This window comes from Choristoneura fumiferana, chromosome 17 (genome assembly GCF_025370935.1).
Source record: "Choristoneura fumiferana chromosome 17, NRCan_CFum_1, whole genome shotgun sequence".
Lineage (NCBI taxonomy): Eukaryota > Metazoa > Arthropoda > Insecta > Lepidoptera > Tortricidae > Choristoneura > Choristoneura fumiferana.
In genome coordinates this window covers 13,013,938-13,038,410 of record NC_133488.1, presented here as the reverse complement: position 1 = coordinate 13,038,410, position 24,473 = coordinate 13,013,938, and the positions used below count along the sequence as shown (strand labels likewise).

Below are 24,473 nucleotides of genomic sequence, written 5' to 3'. Positions count from 1 at the left end.
TCCTGCAGCAGCGCGCGCAGCAGTATCAGTACGGGCACGGACTCATTTACCGACCTTGGGCTTCATGGCAAGAAAATTTGTACGCGCAATGACTCATTTACCGACCACGGGCTTCATGACAAACACATTAAGGTCGAGGGTTTTATTTGGGGGGTTGCAACCAAGGTAGCCTGCATGTTTCGACGCTGTTTACGAGCAAGTGTGATGAAGAAGAAAACGTTCATGATAAATGCATTTGTCTTTTGTTTTTAACCCCCGACGCAAAAAGATGAGGGTTTTAAGTTTGACCACTGTGTGTCTGTCTGTGGCACCGTGTAGCTCTTAAGCGGGTGGACCAATTTGATTGCGGATTTTTTTTATTTGAAATCAGGTTTTCTAGCGAGTGCTTGCACTGTTGTGTTTCGGCGTGGAAAGTGACAGCCGGTGAAATTACTGGCACTTGAGGTATCCCATCTTAGGCCTCTAGGTTGGCAACGCATCTCCAATACCCCTAGTGTTGCAGATGTTTATGGGTGGTTGTGATCTCTTACCATCAGGAGACCCACTTGCTCATTTGCCCTCCAGTCGAATAAAAAATAAATTTTAAAAAATGGTTGTTAGACATATTTCATCAAAATCGGTTTAGCCGTTTTTGACATATTGAATTTTGAAGTGACAAAGTCGGGGTTTTCTAACTTTTTGTTGGTTAGATTATATGAAGTCGCATAAAAGTATTATTAGGTACGTATATGTAAATATAGATAGTGCTACACACACATTGACGATCCTTTTGTGAATTTCTTATAATTACCTGACATGTATTTATAATGTATTTTTTCATTAGGTAATAAATAAATCTAATCTTATCTAATCTAATCATGAAGAACTGATTGCATAAAAGAAGAATGATTGAAATGAATGAGAGAATGTCAAAATCCCGCTGTCATTACATGACATGTTCCTGTGTGCGTGACCTCTGGTGGCACCAAACAGGTTGGATATCTATGGGTGGGTGGCACCAAAGGGTGGCACTACCTATTACTTATTAAAAGATGTGGGTCGATAACTGATCTGAAATACTTTATAGTATATTACATATCTACCTACCTATAATATAATCTCGGCTGGAATAGCAATTAGGTACTGGCTTCGTATTAGTTAATTCTAATACCCAGCCAACCTACTTCCAGGCCACGGTAATAATTTACAATTTTTTCTAACCCCACTTTTTATTGAATTACCTACTTAGGTACTTGTGTTATTTATTTATATTACTTGCATTAGGTATCATCCAAACTACATACCTATTCGTACCAAGTAAGTTTCAAGTCGATGCTGAAGTTCCGTCCTGCGCAGACGATCCCGGCCTGACACCAGAATTTCACTATGTTGTATTTGTGTTGTATTTATGTCACTGAACTTATATCTATTACGAGTTGGCATGGTAAATTTCAACACAATACCACACACCAACACAGTACCTACTAGGAAGTGGTCGGAAAATCTTGAAACCACAACTCAAAAACGCATACACGAGTAATAATTTGCAAAAGTAAAAATCAAAGTTTAGAATAAAATAAAATCTGTATTAATTCACAAATACAAGAATTTAAGAAAAAATAACCATATAAAACTTGACTATAAACTAAGTACCTAATTGATAAATTCGTCAGAGTTCACGTCGGTTCCATGGTGTAATGGTTAGCACTCTGGACTCTGAATCCAGCGATCCGAGTTCAAATCTCGGTGGAACCTGTCTTTTTGTATTTTATTTTGATATATTTTTTTGACCTTTTTAAGCACCTACGCTAAATTTGTTTCTTTTAATCACACTTGCTCGTAAACAGGGTCGTAACATGCAGGCTACCTTGGTTGCAACCCCCCAAATAAAACCCTCGACCTTAATGTGCTTGTCATGAAACCGTGGTCGGTAAATGAGTCATTGCCCGTACTGATTTTCTTGTCATGAAGCCCAAGGTCGGTAAATGAGTTTGTTACTGCATGGTGTGCTGCAGCGCCTGCAGGAGCGCGGCGCGCGCACGTCAGGCACATGCTGCGGGGGGGTGAGAGGTGCTGCCAAGAGCGCAGTCAGCGGTATCGGCAATTTTTTAAAGAATATTGGTTTTGCTTTTACAAATATACAATTCTACTCGCAAATGTGATGAAAAACATTGTATGTCGCACGGGCAGTACTAGAATTACGAACATCGACTCATTAAAGCCCTCAGTCTTCGACTTCTGGCTTCTAATAGACTCTCGTTCGTAATTCCTTATTTACCGCCCTTAAGACACAATGTAATATTACTGTGCTATAATACTTTAAATCTATTGTCATTTTAATAAAATGTGAATAGATTTTAGTGATCAATTGAACTTGAATCTTGGCACTAGAAATGAGGATCTACTGAGTCCTATCAAAATTTAGACGTCCTACCCCCTCCCAGGGTGTATGGGCAGGGGGCAACACTTAAAAAATGCAAATTTTACAAACTAGGCGAGTGAGGTGTCATTTTCTATGTTTTTTTTACGCTGAATCGAATGAGACCATACCCATACTTATGGGATCAATATTTTGCGAGATATAAAGGGTTTTTCTTGAAAACATAGAACAGTCTAAAAATCACTTGCCAACAATGGTCGCCAAACCGTACGACGGTTAAGTCCTAATTTACCTGTGCTGTAAGTAGGTACGGACGGATTGTAGTTTGGATGATAATGCAAGAAAACAATCAACAAAAAAGTACATTCAGCAAAGGAACTTGTAGTTTTTGGTTGATTTTATTAATGAAACTTATTTTTTGTAGATTCAGTGCACGATTTGGACCGAAGCGACAAAAATATTGTGTTGCTAGGAAATGAGTAACAACAACAAACAAGTAGATATCTTTTAGGTATCAGGTATCATAGTCACCCTCTCGTCAATTTGTAAGATGCCGCGGGTTCTCCTTTCATTTACAGTTCAGTGTTATTAAAGAGAATCATTCTACGATGCATCTCAATAAGCTTAAGATCTTGTTAATTGGACCTTCGGCTGTAAGTACCTAAAGCACATATAATTTATTAGTAACAAAATAACATGATATCTTACATCGATAGTAACGATAGAGGTATATTTCCAAAATTTTAATTAAAATAATACGATATTGTGGCATTTAAGATACTCAAAAACTGTTTACGGTTTTGTGCTTGCTGGTGCTGCATTCTGATGGGAGAAAAAAAAACAGCAATATTCCCTATTCATGCTAGTGTTTGTTTTCCAAGAGGTGCCACTTTTTCTTGATATTACTACACTGCACAGAACATCGTCTATTAAGTCAACTAAAGCACAATTATTTTATTACCACAAACTTATATTATTAGCAATTTAGCTAACTATTTCCTACTGAATGAAAGCTTATTTCAGAGTGGCAAATCATTAATCGCAAACTTCATATCAGAATCGACAAATATTGAAGAAGCCGGAGCACCTAAGGCTACGCAGGGTGTGCGAATTGTCGAGTTTGAACTATCGAATATAAACGTTAATGACAAAATTTATAACAATGATATAGAACTATGGGACTGCAGTGGAGATCACAGGTAAGTACATAGATAAGTATCTACATATTACATATTGAACTGATTCTGATAAGTTCTTTCTTATCATTAAATAATTTTGCGATAAACTTGAATAAGGTTTATTTCACCTTGTGTTTAACTTTTTTGGATAAAGCATACGAAAATAAACAATCTCTAGGAATGCAAACTTTGGTCATCATAATAATGAACCCATGGCGCCACCTACTGGCGCTTTGCGAGACTAATTACTGTTCTAGTCTAGCTTACGAATGTAACTTCATTGTCACCAGATTTGAATCTTGCTGGCCAGCACTTCGAGTTGGAGTGCAAGGAGTCATTCTGGTATGCTCACCTGGCACTGCTCACGCAGCTAACCGTGAAATGGAATTACTTTATAACTACTTCGTTTCGCAGCCTAAACTGTCCTCCAAACAGTGCGTCCTGTTTTACAACTGCACGGATGAGCAAGATGACTTAGAGTCATTGAACCTTTGTAAGTTACCTAAATTCGATAGGAAAAAGCTCCAACGGCCATACGTCCATACTAATACTAATTTATATACCTTTGCGAAAATAACTTACTTATCTGTTTCTTCACGCTTAACCCCTGCACGGACATAGATGAAATTTGGTGTGGATGGAGATATTTTGAGACTTATGTTCTTACATAGGATATTTTATCCCGGGAAATTTCATAGTTCCCGCGGGATAGCGATAAATGAATTATTCACAGCCGGAGTTACGGGCAACAGCAAGTGAGAAATAGTAATTGATATGATCATGATGGCAGCGCCACCGTCTATGCAAAAGTATCGCGCTAAATCAAATTTTAGTTAGATAGTTACTTTATAACTATCTAACTAAAATTTGATTATTTGCGACAAAGATCTCAATGAACGTGCCAATAAAACAGAACCCGGCTATCTTGCAAAACTTTACTTTTTTCAGTTCGCCTCTCCTCCTTTTTTCCCTTGGTTGAAAATAGTTTTGATTGACCATCATGCAGTTGTTATCTTCTCAAGTACGTTATAGATATTTTAGTTTACCTATCCAGTTACAGATCTTGTGGTTTACCTGATCTTTCTTTTTCAGCTCCAACTTTCTCGAAGGTGTCCCAGGTTATCATAAACTTAAAAACTGGAGGCAGTCGTTTGAAAATAGACTTTTCTAATTTTGTTGTTTCTATTTTGCAAACAATAAACTAATCTAACTGAAATGTGTTGAAAGATTTTGTGGTACCATCAGCCAAAAAAGTGGTCTATCAATTTTCTAAAAAGTTCATATCAAATGAATATGTCGCTAAAGTCGAACTTTGAAGTTGACAGACACGTCTATTGGCATTGTTTGACATGAATATGACATATTTGGCTGATGGTTCAATGTTTTCAGTCCCATATATACTCTAATTTCGTCTTTAAAAATTACGCTGTAGGGTTTAGTTACCTTAACCCAACAGCAAAAGTAAAATTAAATTAATTACCCAACTAATTAAAGACGGTGTAATTAATTCATATATATCCTATCCTACATACAAAAGTAGTTACCGGGCAAGTTTACAAATCAGCGAGTCAATTTCATTTGGCTGTAGGTAGATTCCGTTTGCAATTAGAACATAGCAGCCAAACTCCATGCAGACCACGGCAGCATAATTTGTATCCGCTGAAAATCATCCACTCATTGTCATATAAAATATAAATACTGGAAGAAAAGCAGCGTGTAGTTATTTCACGGCATCATAATTCACGTGCGCCAACTATAATTAAATTTTCGAGGTAACAAAAGTAACACATTCTGAAATATAAACAATTTATTTTGAGTAGGCTTTCTTTCCCATCACTACACTAAATAATTTACAAAATTAGCCAAATTTCTACCTAGGCTAGGATATAGCAGTTCATATGTGAAACAGTTGATTTATTATTGCTTGTTTTAGTCGTATTGATAATCTTCCGTCTATAATCTGTTAATAGTACCTAGTCCTAGACACTAGAAATGGCATTATCTATATTACTACAAGAAATAATAATAGTCACTGATAGATACAAATGATAATACATCTAACATGTTTAACAAGATCGTAAGAAAAACGTTGATCAATTATAATCATGATTAGACTATCTTGGGTTTTTATCAGAATAGAATAAACTCACCGATATCTTAGATTTCAGTCTTAAAAAATTTGGCTCTTATGCAATGAGTACTTGCTACATAAAGAAACCCTAATATTAAGACATAATTTACAACAATGATATTACTGCTTTCTAGTTATCGAACTACTCTATGAGTAATAAAATATTTACACGTCCTTAAAACAACTTCAGACAGAATTATCTAAGTTTGCGATCATAAAAATATAAAAATAAACTGTACATTAAGTCTGTCAGTATAATTACCGTAATCACAATTGCTATTAGCGGAAGGGTGGGTTACTTATTTGCTATAAATAATTTAATTGCCATTGTTTCTCGACTGTTGAAAACATCTATTTCGTTAATGTTTCCAACTACCACGATCGTTGAAGTTCTTCCGATCGCGATGGCCTCGGCCCGGCCCGCCGCGGTTCCAACGCTCGTTCCCACGGCCGCGATGGCCACCTCTGTTTGGGAACCTCTGGTAGTTCTGTTCACCATCATAATTATTATAGTCATTTCCTGGACCTGGCCCATTAAAACCCATATTCCCAAAGTTATTGTTAAAATTGTGAGGTATATTGGGCGCTATACCTAATAGACCCGGGGCAGGACCAGGTCCCCCACGAGGATCAGAAAAAGGTTGATTGTAATTTTGCAGATGACCTACGTTCATGGGATTCATTCCGCCTGCTATATTCATTGGTGGTATATTCATTAAATTTAGATTATTAGGGTCCATCCCGGTTCCAGGTATATTACTATTCATATTAAATGGATTCGAACTTTGATTATAATTTAGTGGAGTTTTAAGTAAAGCATCTTTTGGTTTAGGTAAATAAGAAAACTCACCATTTTCTCCTAAAGATACGCCCAAATTCGTAAAAATGCCACATAATATACTGTTGTTCTGTACGACAGAAACATCAAACTGCTTACCACTAGTTTTATCTTGTTGGTATTGTTTTATCATTTGTGTTATTGGCGCTAAGTGCTGATTGACAAATATTTTTTGAGTAGAACTCATTTCCTTGTACCAATTAGAATTCTGCAGAATGGTTTGTATGTCGAGGGTATTAAATTTTTGGTCAAGAGCACCACTTTCGCCAGTATCTTTTGGTTTTCTACGAGGATCTATCCTTGGCCCCACCGCAGCAGGCGCAACTTTTGTAGATTTTTCACTATCACTATTAGACTCATCAATAGAAAGACGAAATACTTTTCTTAGCCTTGGATCTAATAACGCCTGTGACTTGGCTGTACTATTCCTAATATCTGTATAATCTGGTCTCGGTATATCTATGGTTACTAGTTTATACACCATATGAGGATGACTATTAATTGAACCGTCTATTTCAGACGCAGGAGTATAATTGGGTATTGCTTTAAAGGGTATTCCTAAGCGTAAGTCGATGTCTCCACTAGTTCCCTGTCGCAAATCTGTATCTCCAAAAGTAGGCAGGTTGAAATCAGTTTGTCGCAAGTCAACATCTGACCTTCGTCGCCCATCTGTAGGCTCACCATCGACACATTCATAGATCGATATTCTTTGCGGCTTCTTATTAGGCTTATTTAAATCATTTAATTTATTATCTGGGGAGCGGCGAGACCGTGGATCCCTAGATCTCGGAGAGCCAATTGCTTCAATAACACTTTCAGTTTTATTTTCTTGTAAATTATTTCGCATTGTATTTAATAACTTTGTTACGTCTTCGCTAATATCAATCTTAGACAGGTCTCCAAGTTTACTTAAAACAGCTGATGGTTCTATAACTCGTGGCGCTGGAGCTTGAGGAGATAGCGACATCCGAGGTGATGATGCAGGTGATTTCTTTTTCGGTCCTTTTTCCTCGTCACTGGAATACCATTTCTCATCAATTAATAAATTATTATCCTCATCATCAGTAGTGGAACGGCGATGTTTTTTCTCTGGATATTTGAATAATGGTTCAGGTGGAAGAAATCTAATGTCTACATCACACTCTCTTGGAGCTGAAGTTTCTTCAAAAGTAGGCTTGGCATTTCTTGAACTTTCGTCAGCAAAAGGTAAAACTCTATGATCAACGTCTTTACTTTCGTTGGTTAGGCGAGTTTTCTCATTTTCGTAGGCTTCATTCGAAACGTCGACATTCTCTTTGTCTTTCGTGGCAAACTTTAGAGCATCTTTTGTGTATTGGTCTATGTCAATCATGTCCTTATTAGGTCTAAAATCGGGTTTGATATCTGTTTTACTCGTGGAACTTTCGTCATTTATTGTCCCAGTTGGCTGTAAACGCATGTCAATATCTTTTCCAGGTAGATCTGGTACAGGTAGATTATTTATGGTTGGAACCATAGGTGGGACTCTTAAATCTAAATCTTTGTTACTAGACACAGTACCTAGAAAAGCCTGAGGTTGTTGTTCAGTGCTAGAGTTGATGAGTCCTAGTTTCTGGATGCTCATTGTATTCAGTTGGATTTCAGTTATTTGTTTGGCTGATATTCCTATACTATTTAACTGAAGAACCGTTAATTGTCCTAACTGGTCTAGATTCTCAATGCCCATTTTAGTGAGATCTGAAATTTGCCTAGGTGTTAAAACTCCTGTCAAGTTTTTGATACTAAGCACATTCGTGCCAGTATTTTGAACACTACCGCTGGGTGATATGTTTAAATTGAAATTTTGATTAGAATTATCATTATGCCACCTAGATTGTCGAACTTTGGGCGAAATCTTGTTCTGCCTTTCATTGCCGTGGTGAATTTGAGAATCGAGAGATGTATTTTGAGGATTCGGTATATTTAGTTCAAATAGCGAAGGAATACTACGTTCTTGATTGTCGAAATTTTCTGCATACTGTTGCATAAGTTTTGTCTGAGTTGTCTGCATCATTTTAAGAGCACCCTCTCTATTTAATCTAGGGAAATCACCTAGTATTTCTTTTGGAGCGGATTCTATGTGTTTCAAAAGAATATTTTTAAGGTTCTCAGTCAACGGTTTACCATGTGCAAATTTACAATCATCTTTGTAAATACATGGAAGACCTGTGTGATAATATTTGCAAGGAAAATCAGCATGCATGTATAAACATTTGTCTCTTTTCGCACAACAGTCCATAAGATAAAATTTACATAATTCCATTTTACGAGGAGGTAGTGCGTCATGTGAAAAAATACAATCATCACCTTTGTGACATTTACCTTGCATAAAGTATACACATACTCCATCAGGGTCCTGCATAGGATGAGCGCCTCTTCTTCTATCATTTTTATTATTTTTGTTTCTCTGTTGTTGCCTTCTTCTTTGAGGTTGCTGATGCCCTCGAGATTCTTCATGACTACTATCAGATGCATAGGAATCTCTATCATCATCTGCATAAGCATCCACGGGAGATCCTCTGTGCACAGGAGAGGCTCCGCGAACACACATCATTTCGCTCTCGTCCATTTCATCAGAAAACTCTTGTTTTTTGCGTTTTTTAGCTGGAGCATCTTTACCCTCATACTTTTTTCTTTTTTTGTGTTTTCTCCTATCCTCAACCTCTTCTTCCATATTCATTTCATCTTCTTCATTTTTGTTCATAGCCTTTCTAATAGCTTTTTGAACACTTCCGGCAAAATCACCTTCAGGTACATTTTGAAATTGTGCTGCATACTTTCGATTTTTCTTATTTTTGTCTTTGAATTTCTGATCGCCTTTGTGCGATTTAGATTTTTTTTTCTTACCTTGTTTAAGAAAAAATACTTCTTGCTGTTCTATTTTTTTTTCTGTCATTTTTTCATCGTCCAATTGGAGGCCTTCTTTGCTAACGTCATTTGTAGCATCATTCGCATTTTCTCCATCACTCTCTATCTCCCCATCTTCCAGATCATCTATATTCGCCATGGACTCGGTCATCGTGAGGATGTTACTGAAATTTAAAAAAAAAAATCGTGAGAACCGAGAAAATGCTTAATCTGATATTAATAATTAAATACAGAATGCCATTAATTATGTAATTAATTGGCGCTGTGAAAGGGAGTTTCTTTGTTCATTTGTCCGACTGTTTGGCAAGTCTTAGGTGCATAACCCTGTAATAAAATAATCCATTTTTTTTTAATAGAAAATACACCTACTTTAATAAAGTTTTGTGTAATTACGGTAATTCGGTTTGAGGACAAAGGCAATTAAAATTTAAAGATCGCTATTAACATAATGACCTCGAGAAACTGCAGTTCTAGAAATGGCAAGTTTAATGTTTTATTGTTATCATTCGTTCATTGTTATCCATAAAATCTTAAATAAAATCAATATCCAAATAGGAATAAAATAGAAAAAATAGTGGCCTTAAGACGAAAACACCTTACATGATTTTAGGCAAGAGCGAATCAAGTACAAAAGGGCAATTTCATTTCCAATGAACTATTTCTATAAAAGGCCACAAATGCTTGGAGCTAAAAATATTTAGCTAAATGATAATTGGTAAAAAATATTGCAACTGGAAATTACTTAGTAAGTACTTAAATCTATCTAAAGACACGTAATTGAATCAAATTATAAATATTGGCATCGCCCGCCGCCATGTTTCTTTGCATTACCCGACTAAATAGAGAGGTACTGCATGTGTGTGAAAAAAGGATATTGATTATTTTTATAGACATAACGTCACTGCAATTACAATACAAATGAAAGAATTTTTGAAATACATAAATAGAATATACAGAAATAAGTATAAATATGTTTAGACTTTCACAAGTTTTCACTATTGCATTGGCCTCATTAGGTACCACATAGGCTGACAATAATAGGACTAAATAGTTTGTGTACGTAGACTAAATAGAACGTAGTTATTTGGAACTTTTCAGTTTTAGTACGCGATGGAGTAATTTTATCTCCTCCTAAATACTATACCTAATATTCGCCGAGACAATTAACATTGGAAATGAATTTCCAAAATCACAAAATAAGTTGTTGCGCAGTAGGAAATGACATTGAATGGCAGAAGTCAGTACTGCAACTGTCCATAGCCACAACTTTCAAGTAAATTAGTAGATGAGCTGGGTAAAGCGGGCAGTGGGTGGCCGTTCACATTTCACAATGTCTTGCTTTGCGCTGCGCTCTCACGATGGAATGAATGACGCAGCCTTCTAGAAAAGCGTATTATGTCTATGTGTTGTATCCGTGTTCGGGGTCACGTAGCGTATAACGCTCACTCACACTAAGCCACGAGACATTCTACTGGCGTATAGCATTTAATTTTGTCTGACTCAGCAGGCCAGTTTACCTATCATCCGAATTTGATCGGATTATACCTACCACCTAATTTTATAATAACCTCAATTAAAACGAAATTACTAGTAATTAACAAGGTAATCTAGCATTTCTGTTAACAAACACAAGTAACACGAATTACGTTTTGATTAAGGAATGTTTGTATGTCTATACAAGGAAATGCAAACGACAACCGTCACCGCAAAGCATACAAAATAAGATTTATAGATAGGCTTATTACATTACGTTCAAAACTTGTGAATAGTAAATGAGGAATTGCAGATAAATTTAATAACTTTCATGCACATAAATAAAAAAATAACATTTTACAAACCTAAATCATTGACATTGGTTATGCAATAATACGAAGTTAAATGGCTGCCTACATCCGCCATTTTGGCTGATGATGGCAATACGAAACAATAAATTAAGAATTTTATTTTAACTTTATAAACGTTTACCATTAATCACAGTAATAACAATTCGTGTGTAAAAGGTGGAATGTATCACGTGTGTATGGCAAAATCTTTAGCTGCAAAAGCACTTTTTATAATATTGGGGACACGTTTCCATAATGGCTTATAGAAGTAAATAATATTAGTAAGTGTTACCAATCTTACATTAATGAACGATTCACTATGTGCGACTACTATACGCCATGTAAAATGGAATTATTTCATAGCATTGCTGCATAAAGACGTAACAATCGAGTACGCAATTATGATTTCGGACGGCGACTGCAGCGTACAAAGAAAGCGGTGTGCCTAATATTTAGTTCCAGTTTTTACCACGTTTCCAGTTGTGGCGCTTGTGGCGCAGTTGTGGCGCTCAACTACCGGTCAGCTTGTCAATTTTGCCACTACCAGAATCGAAATTGCTTTTGACCGGATTTTAATGGTTTTATTATTTTACGGCACATTTATTATACAAACACAATTAACATTAAGTTCATAATTATAAATATTCTAAAACATATTTGATATTTCTTAATTATTAATATTTTGGTGCAATTTAACTAAACAGTATCCTTTTTGACCTAAGGTGCATTGCAACATTATTGCCAGTATCAAAAAAACTCGTTTTTTAATATTACTAATTCTGAATTATGTTTATTGTTTTTTAATATTTTTTTTGTTGTCATTACGATTTAAATAAAGTATACATACTTTGTTTTTTTTACCATATTTGCATAATTATGTTAAATAATGTTAGAAGAATTCATTAAGTTATGTCGGTGATTTTAAAACGGAACACAATGAAACGTCAAAAATTATCAATTCTGTGATAATGAAATTTTTGTCAATTTCAAATGTGAAATTTGATTAATCATTTTAATAATAAAACAGCCTTTGTACATGCGATTGTGTTTGTGACTTTTATATACAAATGTGAATCAGAAATGAAATAAGATCAGTGAAATATTTTGGGAAATAATTGTTTCGATTACAATTTTCAGTCTGTGATATTTTCACCATGTCCGAGCCCAATAATCCTTTTGCTGGCCTATTAGGTGTCTCAGAAACTAAAGCAACAAATAATTCCAATTATGTCGATCCTAATACGCCGCTATCAGTAAACACTAAGAAGTCTCAAGAGGATGAAGAAGTGGAAACAATAAATAACATTGTAGAGAATGTTTTTTATTTCACCATAAATGCTAATGCATTTGAAGGCCACCGCTCTTCAGACGGACAGTTGGTGTATCTAGAAGAACTTGCAGAAGCAATGAAGCCTCGAATTCATATAGATTTGGAAGCTTTGGAACAAGCTTTGTTTGAGAGACTGCTGCTGCCTGATGTAGAGTTGAATGTTATTCCCAAGACAAATAAAATATTAAAAGAACATGTGGTCCAAAAACAAGTGTTCTCTTATTTATTCAGCTCTATTCAAAACCTTCAAAACTATGAACATCAAAGTTCAATTGTTGTAAAGAATGGTGTACACAAAATGAGGGAACTCATTTTTAGAAACGCTGTTACAGCTCTAAAGCAACCAGCCCTTTTTGAGGGCCAAGACTTTGCTTCCCAACTTGTTGAATTGTTGAAAAATGTTGATCCACAAAGTGATGCATTTTTTATGGACATTGTGAAAGCTTTTGTTTCTGAAGGTATGTTTTTTTACATTTTCACTAGAACTACTTGGCATGTATACTTGGTCAGAGCCGAATTAACCATTAAGCAAAGTAAGCAACTGCATATGCACCAAACACATTACATTTTTTTTTAATCCTTAATGATTATTGTTTATTTTGTTGTAAGCTGTCATATGATTTGAGTCAACCAAAATATTAAAAGAACTTGATGCTCTTCAAATGGGTAAAAAGAGACCTCAAGAACTGCATTACCTAAGGGCCATGGCATGGTTAATCTGGTCCCGAACTTGGTACATGCATAACAAAGGACTGCATAGTCAAAATTATGTCAAAGTGGGTCCTGCACACATTATTTTGTGCAAGAAAGGTAGTTTTGTAACAACTCAAACCCTTTGCATACCAAAATGAAAGAAAACTTGTATTACATACCTTATTTATTGATACAAATTATACTTGATAAATGAATAATATTCTCAAATCTCAATTTATTATAATACTTTTGCATTTCAACTACACACCATGGCATTAAACAGAAAACCTACATTGATATTCTTGCAACAAATTATTTGAATTCCCTATCCTTTCTCAATTCTATCAAACAAGACATTCAATAAACAAGCAAGATCTCACAATAGCCTAAATGTGACAGTGGCAAATTCATGTAGCAAAATCATATTACAAAAAAATGTTTCTGTTTTCTTTTAAATATACATGAAAGTTTTTGTCATCATTTTTCAGGTGAAGAGGGAGTCCAGGAACAGTTGCGGGATACAATGATTCCAGTTCTACTGAAAATTCATACAGACATCAATAAATCAAATCTCATCAACCTGCCAATCTACATTCTTCCATCTATACATATTTTTGCTAGTAAGTATCGATGGGTAAAGGGCAAAATAAATTTTATTTATGTAGTTATATAACTACTCTGCTAGTTGCGTAATTGACACAACACATACCAAAATCTTTCTTACAGGCAACCCAAGCTTGGCACAAATCTTGATGGAAACATGTGAACCAAAGAATGAAACAAATGGAAGGTTTTATCAAGACTCAGTACTTGGTGCTCTGCTGTCGCTGTCTGTACTCTCAAGAACTAATGCTTCATTACACGAGTTCTTTGATAACCCAATGGATCAGGTGCGTAGACAAAATACACTTTAATTCAAAATCAATGTGTTAGGAAAAGCAATCAAAACATTAACATTTTTAAGTTTTTCTTTTATTTTAATTGAAAGTTTTGTTTACTTCCAGGCTGCTGTCTCAATGATGGAGACATCACTTCATAATGCATCTTCACATCTAACCAACAACTTGCATAAAATATTTCTTACATTACTCAAAGGTGGCCCACAGATGAGGAACAGGATATTAACATGGATTGGTAAATGTCTGAAGTCCAATCTTAGTAAAGGAAAACTGTGGAATGTTCAGGTAACTATATTTAAGGATCAACCTACCTTAGACTGGGGTTGTAACGGAACTTCACCTCTGCCTCTGTTACTGCGGAAGTTCCGCAAGAATTCGTATCTTCGCCTCCGCCTCCGCAATTTTTTTTTTGCGAAGTTTATTTCTCATTTCATTATCTCGGCGCGCAGAGGGAACGCGGTCGGGGTGGGGGCGGGCGTATTTAAATAACACACGACAGGTATATGTTTGATTGAACCGCCATTTTTTAAAGTGTTTTTGTACAAAGTAATTATTTATTTAAGTCACATGCACGATGACGCCGAAAACAAGTGGGATTTGGCAGGTTTTTTTTTTTATTTTAGAGATTTTTGAGTTGAATAAAGCATAAACTACAATTTTTTCCACATCCACTTTCACCTCCGCATCCGCCTCTGTTAACCTCCGCATCCGCGGAGGCGAAACTCGTTGCCTCCGCTAAAAACGCCTCCATTGCAACCCTACTTAGAAGTAATATGTGTTGTTAATACAACCCAATCCTGGAATTCTGAAAGTTAATAAAACTTTTCCAGATGCGAAATTTTACGATCACATTATTTATTAGTAATGTTACTTTTTACTGTATTTTAGGCTGGCGAAGTGAGTGCCGCGACGGTCTCCGATGGCTTCATGCTGAACTTGGGTGCGGTGCTGCTGCAACTCTGTCAGCCGTTCTGCACAACGCCAGATGACCCTAAATCACTCAAGATTGATCCTACATATGGTGCAGTGCCTGTAAGTTGATATTTTTAATAGCAAGACTAATACTGAGAATAGCGGTAAAGTAACACACAATTTTTGAAAACTTTAAAGCAAAGGCTGATGGGAAGTGAAGTGTCTAGCAATATTGATTATTTTTCCAAACCAGTAATAAATTTTTTGACATTCATAGTAAGTAGGTGCTTCATAAATTGAATAATAGTACATTGTGTCTTAAGGGCGGTAAATAAGGAATTACGAACGAGAGTCTATTAGAATTTAATGAGTCGATGTTCGTAATTCTAGTACCGCCCGTGCGACATACAATGTTTTTCATCACATTTACGAGTAAAATTGTATATTTGTAAAATAAAAACTGATATTTTTTCAAAAATTGCCGATACCGCTGATTGCGCTCTTGGCAGCGCCAGCTCCACAAATGGTTATAACGATTTTTTATACACTCATGACAATTTAAACATGAACAATATTTCAGCCAGAAGAATGTGTTGCTAAATCAGTTCATCTAGACTGCTTACACAGCGAGACGAGCTTGCTACCGGCAAAAGAAGATGAGAACGGCCAGGCCTTGAAGAGACCAAGTGCCGACACATACAACTTTGTCACCGAGTGCTTCTTTATGACACAAAAATGTATTGATTTGGGTAAGTAGATCTGAACTGACATTCTATCCAAACTTCTGGTCAGTATTGGTGTCTTGTGAGAGTTTGTTGAAGCAATAAGTTTCATTGTGTGGAAGTTACATAATAAGCCACGGTCATTGGTTGGCAGGAGTTGATGCATTGTTTCCAATTCCAAGTACATATTTTTACTGTAAGTACCTATAGGTTGACCAAGAAAGTGATTAACAATTTAAATAACAGTTCCTACTTCAGAAATAAAGCAATATGGTTGATTGTCATATTGACTTGTGAGTGAAAATAGGTTTTGCCGTTTTAAGCGCTACAAATGACACCCTGGTGACCTTAGGGTGATAAAGAAATTTCTTGGTCGACTATACATGCATGATATTCTTTACCCATATTGTTTTTAGGTGTCAGAGTTTGTGCGGAAAAACTGTATCGCTGCGGTCAAGATTTGGGCCGTGCGCAGCGTGCGATGGCCAACGCTACGCCGGCAATTCCCCAATTTTTAGAAGCGCTCCGACAGAGAACCACTCACCTTATGACCAAGTGAGAGTGCTCATCTATTATTCATTCTATACTTTCTTACACTTGTATATAAATGTGAAAGTAACTATTGTCTGTTACCTAAATTTAATAAAGATATTTTGACTTTGGCCGCTCTTACCGATTTAGATGAACTTTGGTATGAAGATAGTTTGAAGCCCTGAGAAGGACATAGGATACAGGGGCGTAGCTAGCGCCGTATCTGCCGTATCAATTATACGGCGCCCGTAAGCGGGGTGCGTAAGCAAAAATCAGTTTGCCGAAAAAAAGGCAAGGAGAGTGTATATTTAATTTAAATAGTTTGTAAAAATTTTGGAAAAAGTGACAGATAGATAAATATGATGAATAAATATTTCTTTTAATTATATGCAAACATTTTTTTTCTTTTGTGTGAAATCTTTACCCTTCATAAGGGCCCCCAAACAAATTTTTATACGGGGCCCCGCCAAGGCTCGCTAGTCACTGATAGGATAGTTTTATCCCGACAAATTACTTAGTTCTCGTGAGATAGCGATAAACAGATTCTTCACTGACGAAGTCGCGGGCAATACCTCATCTGATATATATGCATATATATGTATAGTATGTATCAGCAATATGGCGAGGAAGCGCGTTCATACTGATATACGGCAAAAGAGCCAGGTTATTTGCCAGACATGTTATACTTGTGCACATTTAAAAACCTGCAATTTCTGGGATACTCGTTATTGTTATTTTATTATCGCCAGGTTTGTGAGTCTTCGTTGCGCACTGCTGCAAAGCGAGATGCTTGCCAACCTGAACCGGCTGCAAGCGATGACCTGCACGTGGCTGGTTCAGGTGGCCGTACGGCCCGACGCCGGCGTCCAGTCCAGCTACGCGCCCGGCGCCCTCGTGCCCGTTCAGATGCCCGTCACGACGCCGCCGCCCGACACACTGAGGTACTACTTACATAGTGGTGCGATTTTAAAAAGCCTTTCACTACTAGAAAGCCCATTTTGTTTTGCTAATAGGGTATTTATTCTAGCGTTTATTTTGTATGATTTTCGTGGGTACATTTTTGTTGGCTCGGTAGAAGATTCTGTTACAGTTTCCAGGTTATGTATTCGAAGTAAAGGACGTCTAAAAAAGAATCGAGAGTGTCTTGAAATTCTATAGCCCATTCATAAAAAAAAATATGTTCACGAAAATGAGGCGGTTGAAACGTATGAATAATGACCTAATACTAGCCTACTTTTATCTGGGGTAAGCAATGTTACCGCGGAGCTACTGTTATAACATTAAATCATATCCACAGATGCGTCCCAGAGTTCGTGCTAGAGAACATAGTGGTGCTGATAACAATGGCGCGACGGACCGTGGGCGCCAGCAGTGAAGAGGCCGACGTGGCGGGGCTGTTGCATCCCGCTCTTACTCTCGTACTCACATTCATGGGCGACTCTACACGCACTTACAACCCGCATTTGAGGTGAGCTGAGCATATACATACATACTTATTTGATAAACTCTAACTCTTAAATATGTGACGAATATCTTAAAAAGTATCTGGTGTGAGGATTATTTGACCGTTACTTATATTATGCTATGAATCAGTGCTTCCCAACCTGTGGTCTGCGGACCCCTGGCGGTCCGTGGTCATGCTCCAGGAGGTATGCAGACAAAACCAGAAATTAAAGTAATAATAGATTTTTACAAGTATTACAAGTAAAAGTATTTTTCTCCCGATCTGTAAAAATATGTATCCAAGGATACCTACTGATAACACTGATGGTGTACCTTTCTTACTTAGTGCAGATACTTGTGAACTGGGACTGATATTCAACATTTGCATTATAAATATACCTACCAACTGTGTAATTTTCAGAAATAAAGTAATTTAGAATTTTTGTAACTTTAAATTACACATTTAATTACTCAGTGCTGATGCAGTTCAGGTGATTTGGGCATCAATACAACAAAACGTAAATTTATTATATTGCAGGGCACGCTTAGCCGAGTGTCTGGAAGCCATGTTACCCAACCATCCAGACGATCAGCAGCCTCTAAGCAGTTTGGCATCTTTCTACCGCGAACAACTGTTCAAAGAACATCCCCATAGATTAGAGGTTAGCTACACAAGCCCTTTGAATAATCAGTCCTTCTAATTATTTATTTATTTATTTTGTCTGGATGAAAACGCTGTCGTACAGCATACTTAGATATTATTTTTTACAAGCACTAGCATTTATCAGCAGTAGCTCCTTTGGTTAAAATCTTAATTATGTTATCTCTAATATCTCTACCTAGTTATTGTACCACCCTAGGCACCCCTAGGGAAGACCAGCGCTATCTATAAGGTAGCATAGTGCTGAGTTGGGACTGTTTATTTTTTTGTTTTTTGTTGTAAAGCCATGTATCTTTTTTTCTCTCTATAATAAAGCGAAAATTTTGCTACTATTCAAAACAAGAACTAACGTAAAGTTAATCTTTTTATAAGCAATCTAAATCTAGCAAGTCTGTTTTATCCCACTTTAACAAAAGAAATGTTACTTCTATTTACGTAATTGTAGGTATGTTTTAACTTTATTATTTATGCCATCAGTTAGTCCCCTGCCTACTTGACGTGTTTGTCGGCATCGAGATGACGGGCCAAAGCGTACAGTTCGAGCAAAAGTTCAACTACCGTCGGCCCATGTATCTTGTAATGGACTTCCTCTGGACAATGGATGAACACAAACAAGTATTTACGTAAGAACATTTTCCCAAACTTAATTGGAATTTTACGGTTTTTATTTCGAAATAGAACGTGTCTCACCTTTCTTTAAAATAAAAAGACACTTCCCCTACCTATGCGTTTAATATACCTATCTTGGGTGAAGGCCAAAAAAATTACTACCGGCGTTAAGGTGTCCAACTGTTTGGTCTTCACCCTACTATGTACTAAAATCATTTAAGTACTTCCTGCCTCGCCTCGCCAACTTTTTTTAAACTTCAAACACTTGTATGTATGTATGTATGTATGTAAAATTGAGAGGACCATAGAATAATCGTATATAGCCATCCAACACCTCTTTTTTTTTTTTACTTACAATTAATTTCTCAACCTTTCAGGCGATTAGCAAGAGAAGCCGAAGCTAACATGGAAGCGGTCCACCCGCCCCTGTTCCTACGATTTGTCAATCTGCTCATAAACGACGCCATCTTTCTTCTGGATGAGGCGTTAGGCAACATGGCGCAGATACGCACTATGCAGACCGCTCAGTGTGTATTTTATTCCCACTATACCTATTTACGTTATTACTACTTATTTAATGACTTGAAAGTGACGGAGCATTCTGTATTTATAAGAACAAAGAGCTTGAAATTTGCTGGTCACGTATGATTGTTTACATTATATCTGGGCGCTTTGCCAGCATACATTTTAGTAAGTACTTAAAGGTTATTTGCACTGTTACAGACTTGTTACTCTTAATATATGTATAAGCTGAATGTCGGTGGATTCCATATTGAATTTATCTACTTTTCCAGGGAATCCGGCGCCTGGGCTAACCTGTCGCCACAGGAACGCGATCAGAACATCAGCAATCTCACTCACACGGGCATGCTGGCTCGCTTCGACAACATCCTGGGTCGAGACACGGTCCACACACTGGTGCGGCTGTCCGCGCATGCACCATTTGTCTTCTGCCATCCCACGCTCGTGGAACGCATTGCGTCCATGCTGAATTACTTTTTGCTGCATTTGGTGGGGCCTACACAGAAAAATTTAAAGGTAAGGACTCTCTAGAGGAGGCTCTAGAGGCCTCAAAAGAAACTTGAGCTTGGTATATGTATGTATAGGTAATAAGAGCGCGGTCGGGTGCTAAGTTTAAAAAAAAATACCGCAATGATCACTCAGCCAGATTTTCAACAAGTGAACGATCAAAAAATGCCAAAGTCTAGCCTAGTCAGCATAACATTTATGTAATTTCGATGTCGTATGAAATTGTCAGGCGCTTTCTGTGATACTGTGGGGATGGGATTTGCTTTAGGAAAAGGGATCGATCGGCAAGGAAAAAAAATGTTTTAAAAATTCATAATTAAAATGTCTAAGTGTAAAATAGTACATTGTGTCTTAAGGGCGGTAAATAAGGAATTACGAACGAGAGTCTATTAGAAGCCCGAAGTCGAAGACTGAGGGCTTTAATGAGTCGGATGTTCGTAATTCTAGTACCGCCCGTGCGACATACAATGTTTTTCATCATATTTGCGAGTAAAATTGTATATTTGTAAAAGAAAAACTAATATTTTTTTTTAAATTGCCGATACCGCTGACTGCGCTCTTGGCAGCGCCAGCTCCCCGCCGCCCTAGCTCCTTCTCCGCAGCATGTGCCCGACCTGCGCGCGCCGCGCTCCTGCAGGTGCTGCACCACGCCATGCAGTATCACACTCATTTACCGACCTTGGGCTTCATGACAAGAAAATTAGTACGGGCAATGACTCATTTACCGACCACGGGTTTCATTGCAAGCACATTAAGGTCATTTTATTTGGGGGGTTGCAAGCAAGGTAGCCTGCATGTTACGACACTGTTTACGAGCAAGTGTGATGAAAATAGTTTTGCAGAACTTAACCGTGTCAATCGACAGCACTCTGTTATAATTTTGCACTTTATTTATCAGTCTTGTCTGCCATTTTCTACTTCCTATTCTTTATGTTCATCCTACAGACACGCAGCAAAGAGCTAAGCAGTTTTTTCTCTCATTTTGCCCAATTTTCATTTCAGGTGAAAGACATGAAGGAGTTCGAATTCGACCCGGCCAGCACAGTGTTGGACATATGCCGCATGTACGTGGAACTGAGCAGTAGCGAACGTTTCTGCGCCGCCGTTTCCGACGACGGCCGCTCCTACTCGCCGCAGCTGTTCACGCTGGCCGAGGCTGTGCTGGGTAAGTCCAGTGACTCAAAAAACAAAAGGAAGTGGCATATATAGCAACGACACACGCTGATCGTAAATAGATTCCAACTGAAATACAGAAAAATAATTTTATTTTGCCATAATTTAGTATAACAAAAATAAAATTAAAAAAGTGTAATAAAACAGTAAGACAACCTTACAAAATCTTACATTATCACTTACCTGCATCAAATGAAGTGCCGAAAGGTGCAAAAAGGATGCCTCGTCAAGCCGTGGCGCTGGTTTTTAGTTTGACATAGTTATTTCGTTTCAATTTGATAATTCACGTAACATCCGGTAGTTAAGTAGCCATATATTCAACCGTGTGGAATCTAAAAGCTTTTATGCGACTTAATAATTATGCGAAATGACGCTATGCCAGTTTAAATTAGGGATATTAAGTTACGCTAATTAATATAGACCCCAAAATGAGTGTGTAATTGATTGATATCTAATACATTGGATGTTACTACAGTGCGCATTGGCGGGGGTTCCTTGATCGGGTCCCTGCAAGAGGTGGCGAGGCGCGTGGCGCGGCTCGCGGAGCAGCGGCAGCGCGACGAGGAGATCCTGGCCAACGCGCCCGAGGAGTTCCTCGACCCCATCATGAGCACGCTCATGCGCGACCCCGTGCTGCTGCCCAGCAGTCGCACCACCGTCGACCGCATCACCATCGCCAGGTGACACTCGGCGAGGAGTTCATCGACCCCGTCATGAGCACGCTCATGCGCGACCCCGTGCTGCTGATATGAGATGAAATGAGCTAAATTTTTCCAAGACGCTAAAGACCGAACTTTTAAAAAAGATTTAAAAAATTGAGTTTTGAAAAACCATAGATAGCAATTCCGTATAAATCCCAAAGTTAACTTTGCGTGAAAATTACCCGCGCCAAAGTTCATGTCTCTAATCGTAATGTTTGAAATTTTTGAATCAGAGCAATAGAATATTTTTATCACCGCCCAGTTGACCAAACCCTCTCCACTTCCCCCATCTAGAGCTAAATGTGGTGCTGACTTATCTTGTCATATTCGACCAACTGAACCATATTATCTTCAATATAATCTTAATGCACAGCATTGAAATTAATCTTATATTTCAGACATTTGCTAAGCGATCAGACGGACCCGTTTAATCGCTCGCCGCTATCGATGGACCAGGTGAAGTCCAACACTGAGCTCAAAGAGAGGATCGAAGCCTGGATCGCTGAACAGAAACAGAAAATTGCTCAACCCCAGACCAGTGACATCTAGATTTTTTAAATTTTATACAACTGTACAATTCCTATGTATAATGTATAATCTGCGAGCTAGTAACGTAGTTAGTCGTCGTGTGGGACTTTTTGTAACAAATGCAGTTTGTATACATTGGACTCCAAAATGTTTATTCGCATTATGGTACATTGATCTTTTAACTTGAGACAAGCTCAAATTTTAACATAGTCCAGTTACAGGCTGTTTGAAGTTGATGCTAGATTATTATTAAACATAGAACCACAGGATGTAGCACTTATTTTGAAGATTTTGTGACTTATCATAAGATTTTACACTTGGTGGTGCTTCGTGACGCGTGCCGTAAGGTGGAACAATAACTCTCCACTCTCGAGTGCATAATATACTCCGCGGCATAAAATTTGGCCCACTCTACATACAAAATTACCTATTACTGCATAAATTTTGAGGACCAGATTTTTTGTCGCTCAGTATATTTTTAGTGAAAATGTAACTTTTATTACGGGAAACGTTAATGATTTATTATAATGGATAAAACTCAGAAGCATTTTAACTATATCTATGAATTTAACAGGTTCCCTGTCCCGAAGCAATGTGCAGCGTTCTTTTAAAACGTCCCCATAGTAATGATAAAGTAATGTAATGTCCCCATAGTAATTTTCATTGCTTATCACCAATCACCAGTTATTGGTGGTATTAAACGTGGGTCAAGAATAACAATATTATAATACGTAATAAAATTTATTATTTATCGAAAGAACAAGTGCATTATTAATATCACTGGCCATGAGGCATGTGCCTCTTGGGACAGTGAACCTGTTAAAAGCTTGCTACTGCGCGTGCGCGACTACAAACAATACATTGCGGGGTAGGTAGTGGGCGACATCGTCACCGACATGCGTGCCTGTGCATTGTTAGATGAGAATGAATAGGTTCGATTAACATTCCCTGAACATATTAAAGATGCTACAAAAATATAATTCTAAAATTATGGTGCAATTTCGTTTAGTATTGTAATAATTTTGTGATAATTATGTGGTCTAAATTGAAAATGTATTTTTTATTTTACTCGTTCATTACTTCTCTGTGTAAAGTTAATATTTATTTTTTAGTTTATGTTCAGTTATTGTTATGTTAAAGAGTTTGATTTTACTAAAATACATAAAAGAATGAAATCGTATGGAACTATTCAAGCCACTTCGAGGTAGTAGGTAAGCACTATAGTTATTACGCAATTAATTTTAATTAAGCAAACAAGATGCCCGCGAAAGCGTACATGAAACTAAACTTTTTTGTGATAATATGAGATCGATCATAATAACTGGTTAATCAAATTTTCGCGTAATTTACATGTTAAATCTATGAAAGACTGTTTACATTCACTGTCTTATTTATTATATCTGCGTTGCGTTTATTCGCCCGCATTTTGTGTAGCAAAACGGAGACAACGCGAATTGATGAGTGTCAATAAAACAGAAAACATAATTGTATTTTCATTTCTTTGCTGTACTCTTTTCAAGTTACCATCATGCAGTCGGGGTCCGTGGTAGCCTAGTACTTTTACCTATAGCCTCGCAAGCAGAGGATTTTTTTGTTTAATTCAACCTCCTACCATAGGTACCCAATAACAAATGTTATAAGGTTATGTTAAAATTAAAATGTTAAGATAATATTCAATGCCAATCTGGTCAAAATGGTCCAAAAATTGATGCGTTTGTACTGTACATAAATGGGCACTGACAAAGGTTATAAAATTTACCAAGGGACTCCGAAAGTGCATCATTAACTTTCACACATTACTAAGTACATGAATCTTGATGCAGCTTCAAGAATCCAGAGTATAATTTAATATCTGGATAATTTAAATAATATATAAGTATCAAAATCGTTTAATCAGTGTACAGTCAAGTGTAAAAATATGAACTTACTAGCCTGTTACCCGCGACTCCGTCCGCGTACAATTCTTTTATCGCTATCCCGCGGGAGCTATACAATTTTCCGGGATAAAACTATCCTATGTCCTTCCC

At 37.2% G+C, this 24,473-nt stretch overlaps 3 protein-coding genes and 1 non-coding gene across 10 annotated transcripts; 3 read left to right on the top strand and 1 right to left on the bottom strand.

Moving 5' to 3' along the window:
- The first annotated feature begins 1,662 nt into the window (after positions 1 to 1,662).
- On the top strand, positions 1,663 to 1,734 carry TRNAQ-CUG (transfer RNA glutamine (anticodon CUG)). The gene has a single exon. It is a non-coding gene; the product is annotated as a tRNA-Gln (tRNA).
- A 1,097-nt stretch (positions 1,735 to 2,831) lies between these two features.
- On the top strand, positions 2,832 to 4,860 carry LOC141437039 (intraflagellar transport protein 22 homolog). Of its 3 annotated transcripts, none has more exons than XM_074100226.1 (5): positions 2,832 to 3,012; positions 3,383 to 3,558; positions 3,828 to 3,879; positions 3,952 to 4,030; positions 4,630 to 4,860. In XM_074100226.1, exons 1-5 carry the CDS (start codon positions 2,968 to 2,970, stop codon positions 4,740 to 4,742), a joined length of 465 nt encoding a protein of 154 aa, XP_073956327.1. In that variant the 5' UTR covers positions 2,832 to 2,967; the 3' UTR covers positions 4,743 to 4,860. The 3 variants fall into 3 exon arrangements, with proteins under 3 accessions (XP_073956327.1, XP_073956326.1, XP_073956325.1); XM_074100225.1 differs by adding an exon at positions 4,486 to 4,558 and having other exon boundaries at positions 2,833 to 3,012; positions 3,828 to 4,030; positions 4,630 to 4,696; XM_074100224.1 differs by having other exon boundaries at positions 2,833 to 3,012; positions 3,828 to 4,030; positions 4,630 to 4,857.
- Positions 4,861 to 5,326: 466 nt separating this feature from the next.
- Positions 5,327 to 11,685, bottom strand: su(sable) (suppressor of sable RNA-binding protein). Of its 5 annotated transcripts, none has more exons than XM_074100029.1 (2): positions 11,517 to 11,685; positions 5,327 to 9,556 (listed from the first exon to the last, which is right to left on the bottom strand). In XM_074100029.1, exon 2 carries the CDS (start codon positions 9,541 to 9,543, stop codon positions 6,028 to 6,030), a length of 3,516 nt encoding a protein of 1,171 aa, XP_073956130.1. In that variant the 5' UTR covers positions 9,544 to 9,556; positions 11,517 to 11,685; the 3' UTR covers positions 5,327 to 6,027. The 5 variants fall into 5 exon arrangements, with proteins under 5 accessions (XP_073956130.1, XP_073956131.1, XP_073956129.1 ...); XM_074100030.1 differs by lacking the exon at positions 11,517 to 11,685 and adding an exon at positions 11,231 to 11,436; XM_074100028.1 differs by lacking the exon at positions 11,517 to 11,685 and adding an exon at positions 10,537 to 10,905.
- A 470-nt stretch (positions 11,686 to 12,155) lies between these two features.
- Ube4A (Ubiquitination factor E4A) lies at positions 12,156 to 23,931 on the top strand. The gene is made up of 16 exons (XM_074099925.1): positions 12,156 to 13,003; positions 13,727 to 13,858; positions 13,965 to 14,128; positions 14,243 to 14,422; positions 15,026 to 15,169; positions 15,630 to 15,798; positions 16,188 to 16,326; positions 17,052 to 17,243; positions 17,600 to 17,770; positions 18,284 to 18,407; positions 18,884 to 19,029; positions 19,393 to 19,542; positions 19,810 to 20,053; positions 21,047 to 21,209; positions 21,693 to 21,897; positions 22,317 to 23,931. The coding sequence occupies exons 1-16, from the start codon at positions 12,370 to 12,372 to the stop codon at positions 22,465 to 22,467; spliced, it is 3,108 nt and encodes a 1,035-aa protein (XP_073956026.1). The 5' UTR covers positions 12,156 to 12,369; the 3' UTR covers positions 22,468 to 23,931.
- The last annotated feature ends 542 nt before the right edge of the window (positions 23,932 to 24,473 follow it).

Bases quoted from the DNA above. Each gene is read 5' to 3' on its own strand.
- LOC141437039 (XM_074100224.1), top strand. From the start codon at position 2,968: ATGCATCTCAATAAGCTTAAGATCTTGTTAATTGGACCTTCGGCT. The intron at 3,013-3,382 runs GTAAGTACCTAA...AGCTTATTTCAG, and splicing joins TGTTAATTGGACCTTCGGCT to AGTGGCAAATCATTAATCGC. The intron at 3,559-3,827 runs GTAAGTACATAG...CATTGTCACCAG, and splicing joins GACTGCAGTGGAGATCACAG to ATTTGAATCTTGCTGGCCAG.
- Ube4A (XM_074099925.1), top strand. From the start codon at position 12,370: ATGTCCGAGCCCAATAATCCTTTTGCTGGCCTATTAGGTGTCTCAGAA. The intron at 16,327-17,051 runs GTGAGAGTGCTC...TATTATCGCCAG, and splicing joins ACCACTCACCTTATGACCAA to GTTTGTGAGTCTTCGTTGCG. The intron at 20,054-21,046 runs GTAAGGACTCTC...TTTTCATTTCAG, and splicing joins CTACACAGAAAAATTTAAAG to GTGAAAGACATGAAGGAGTT.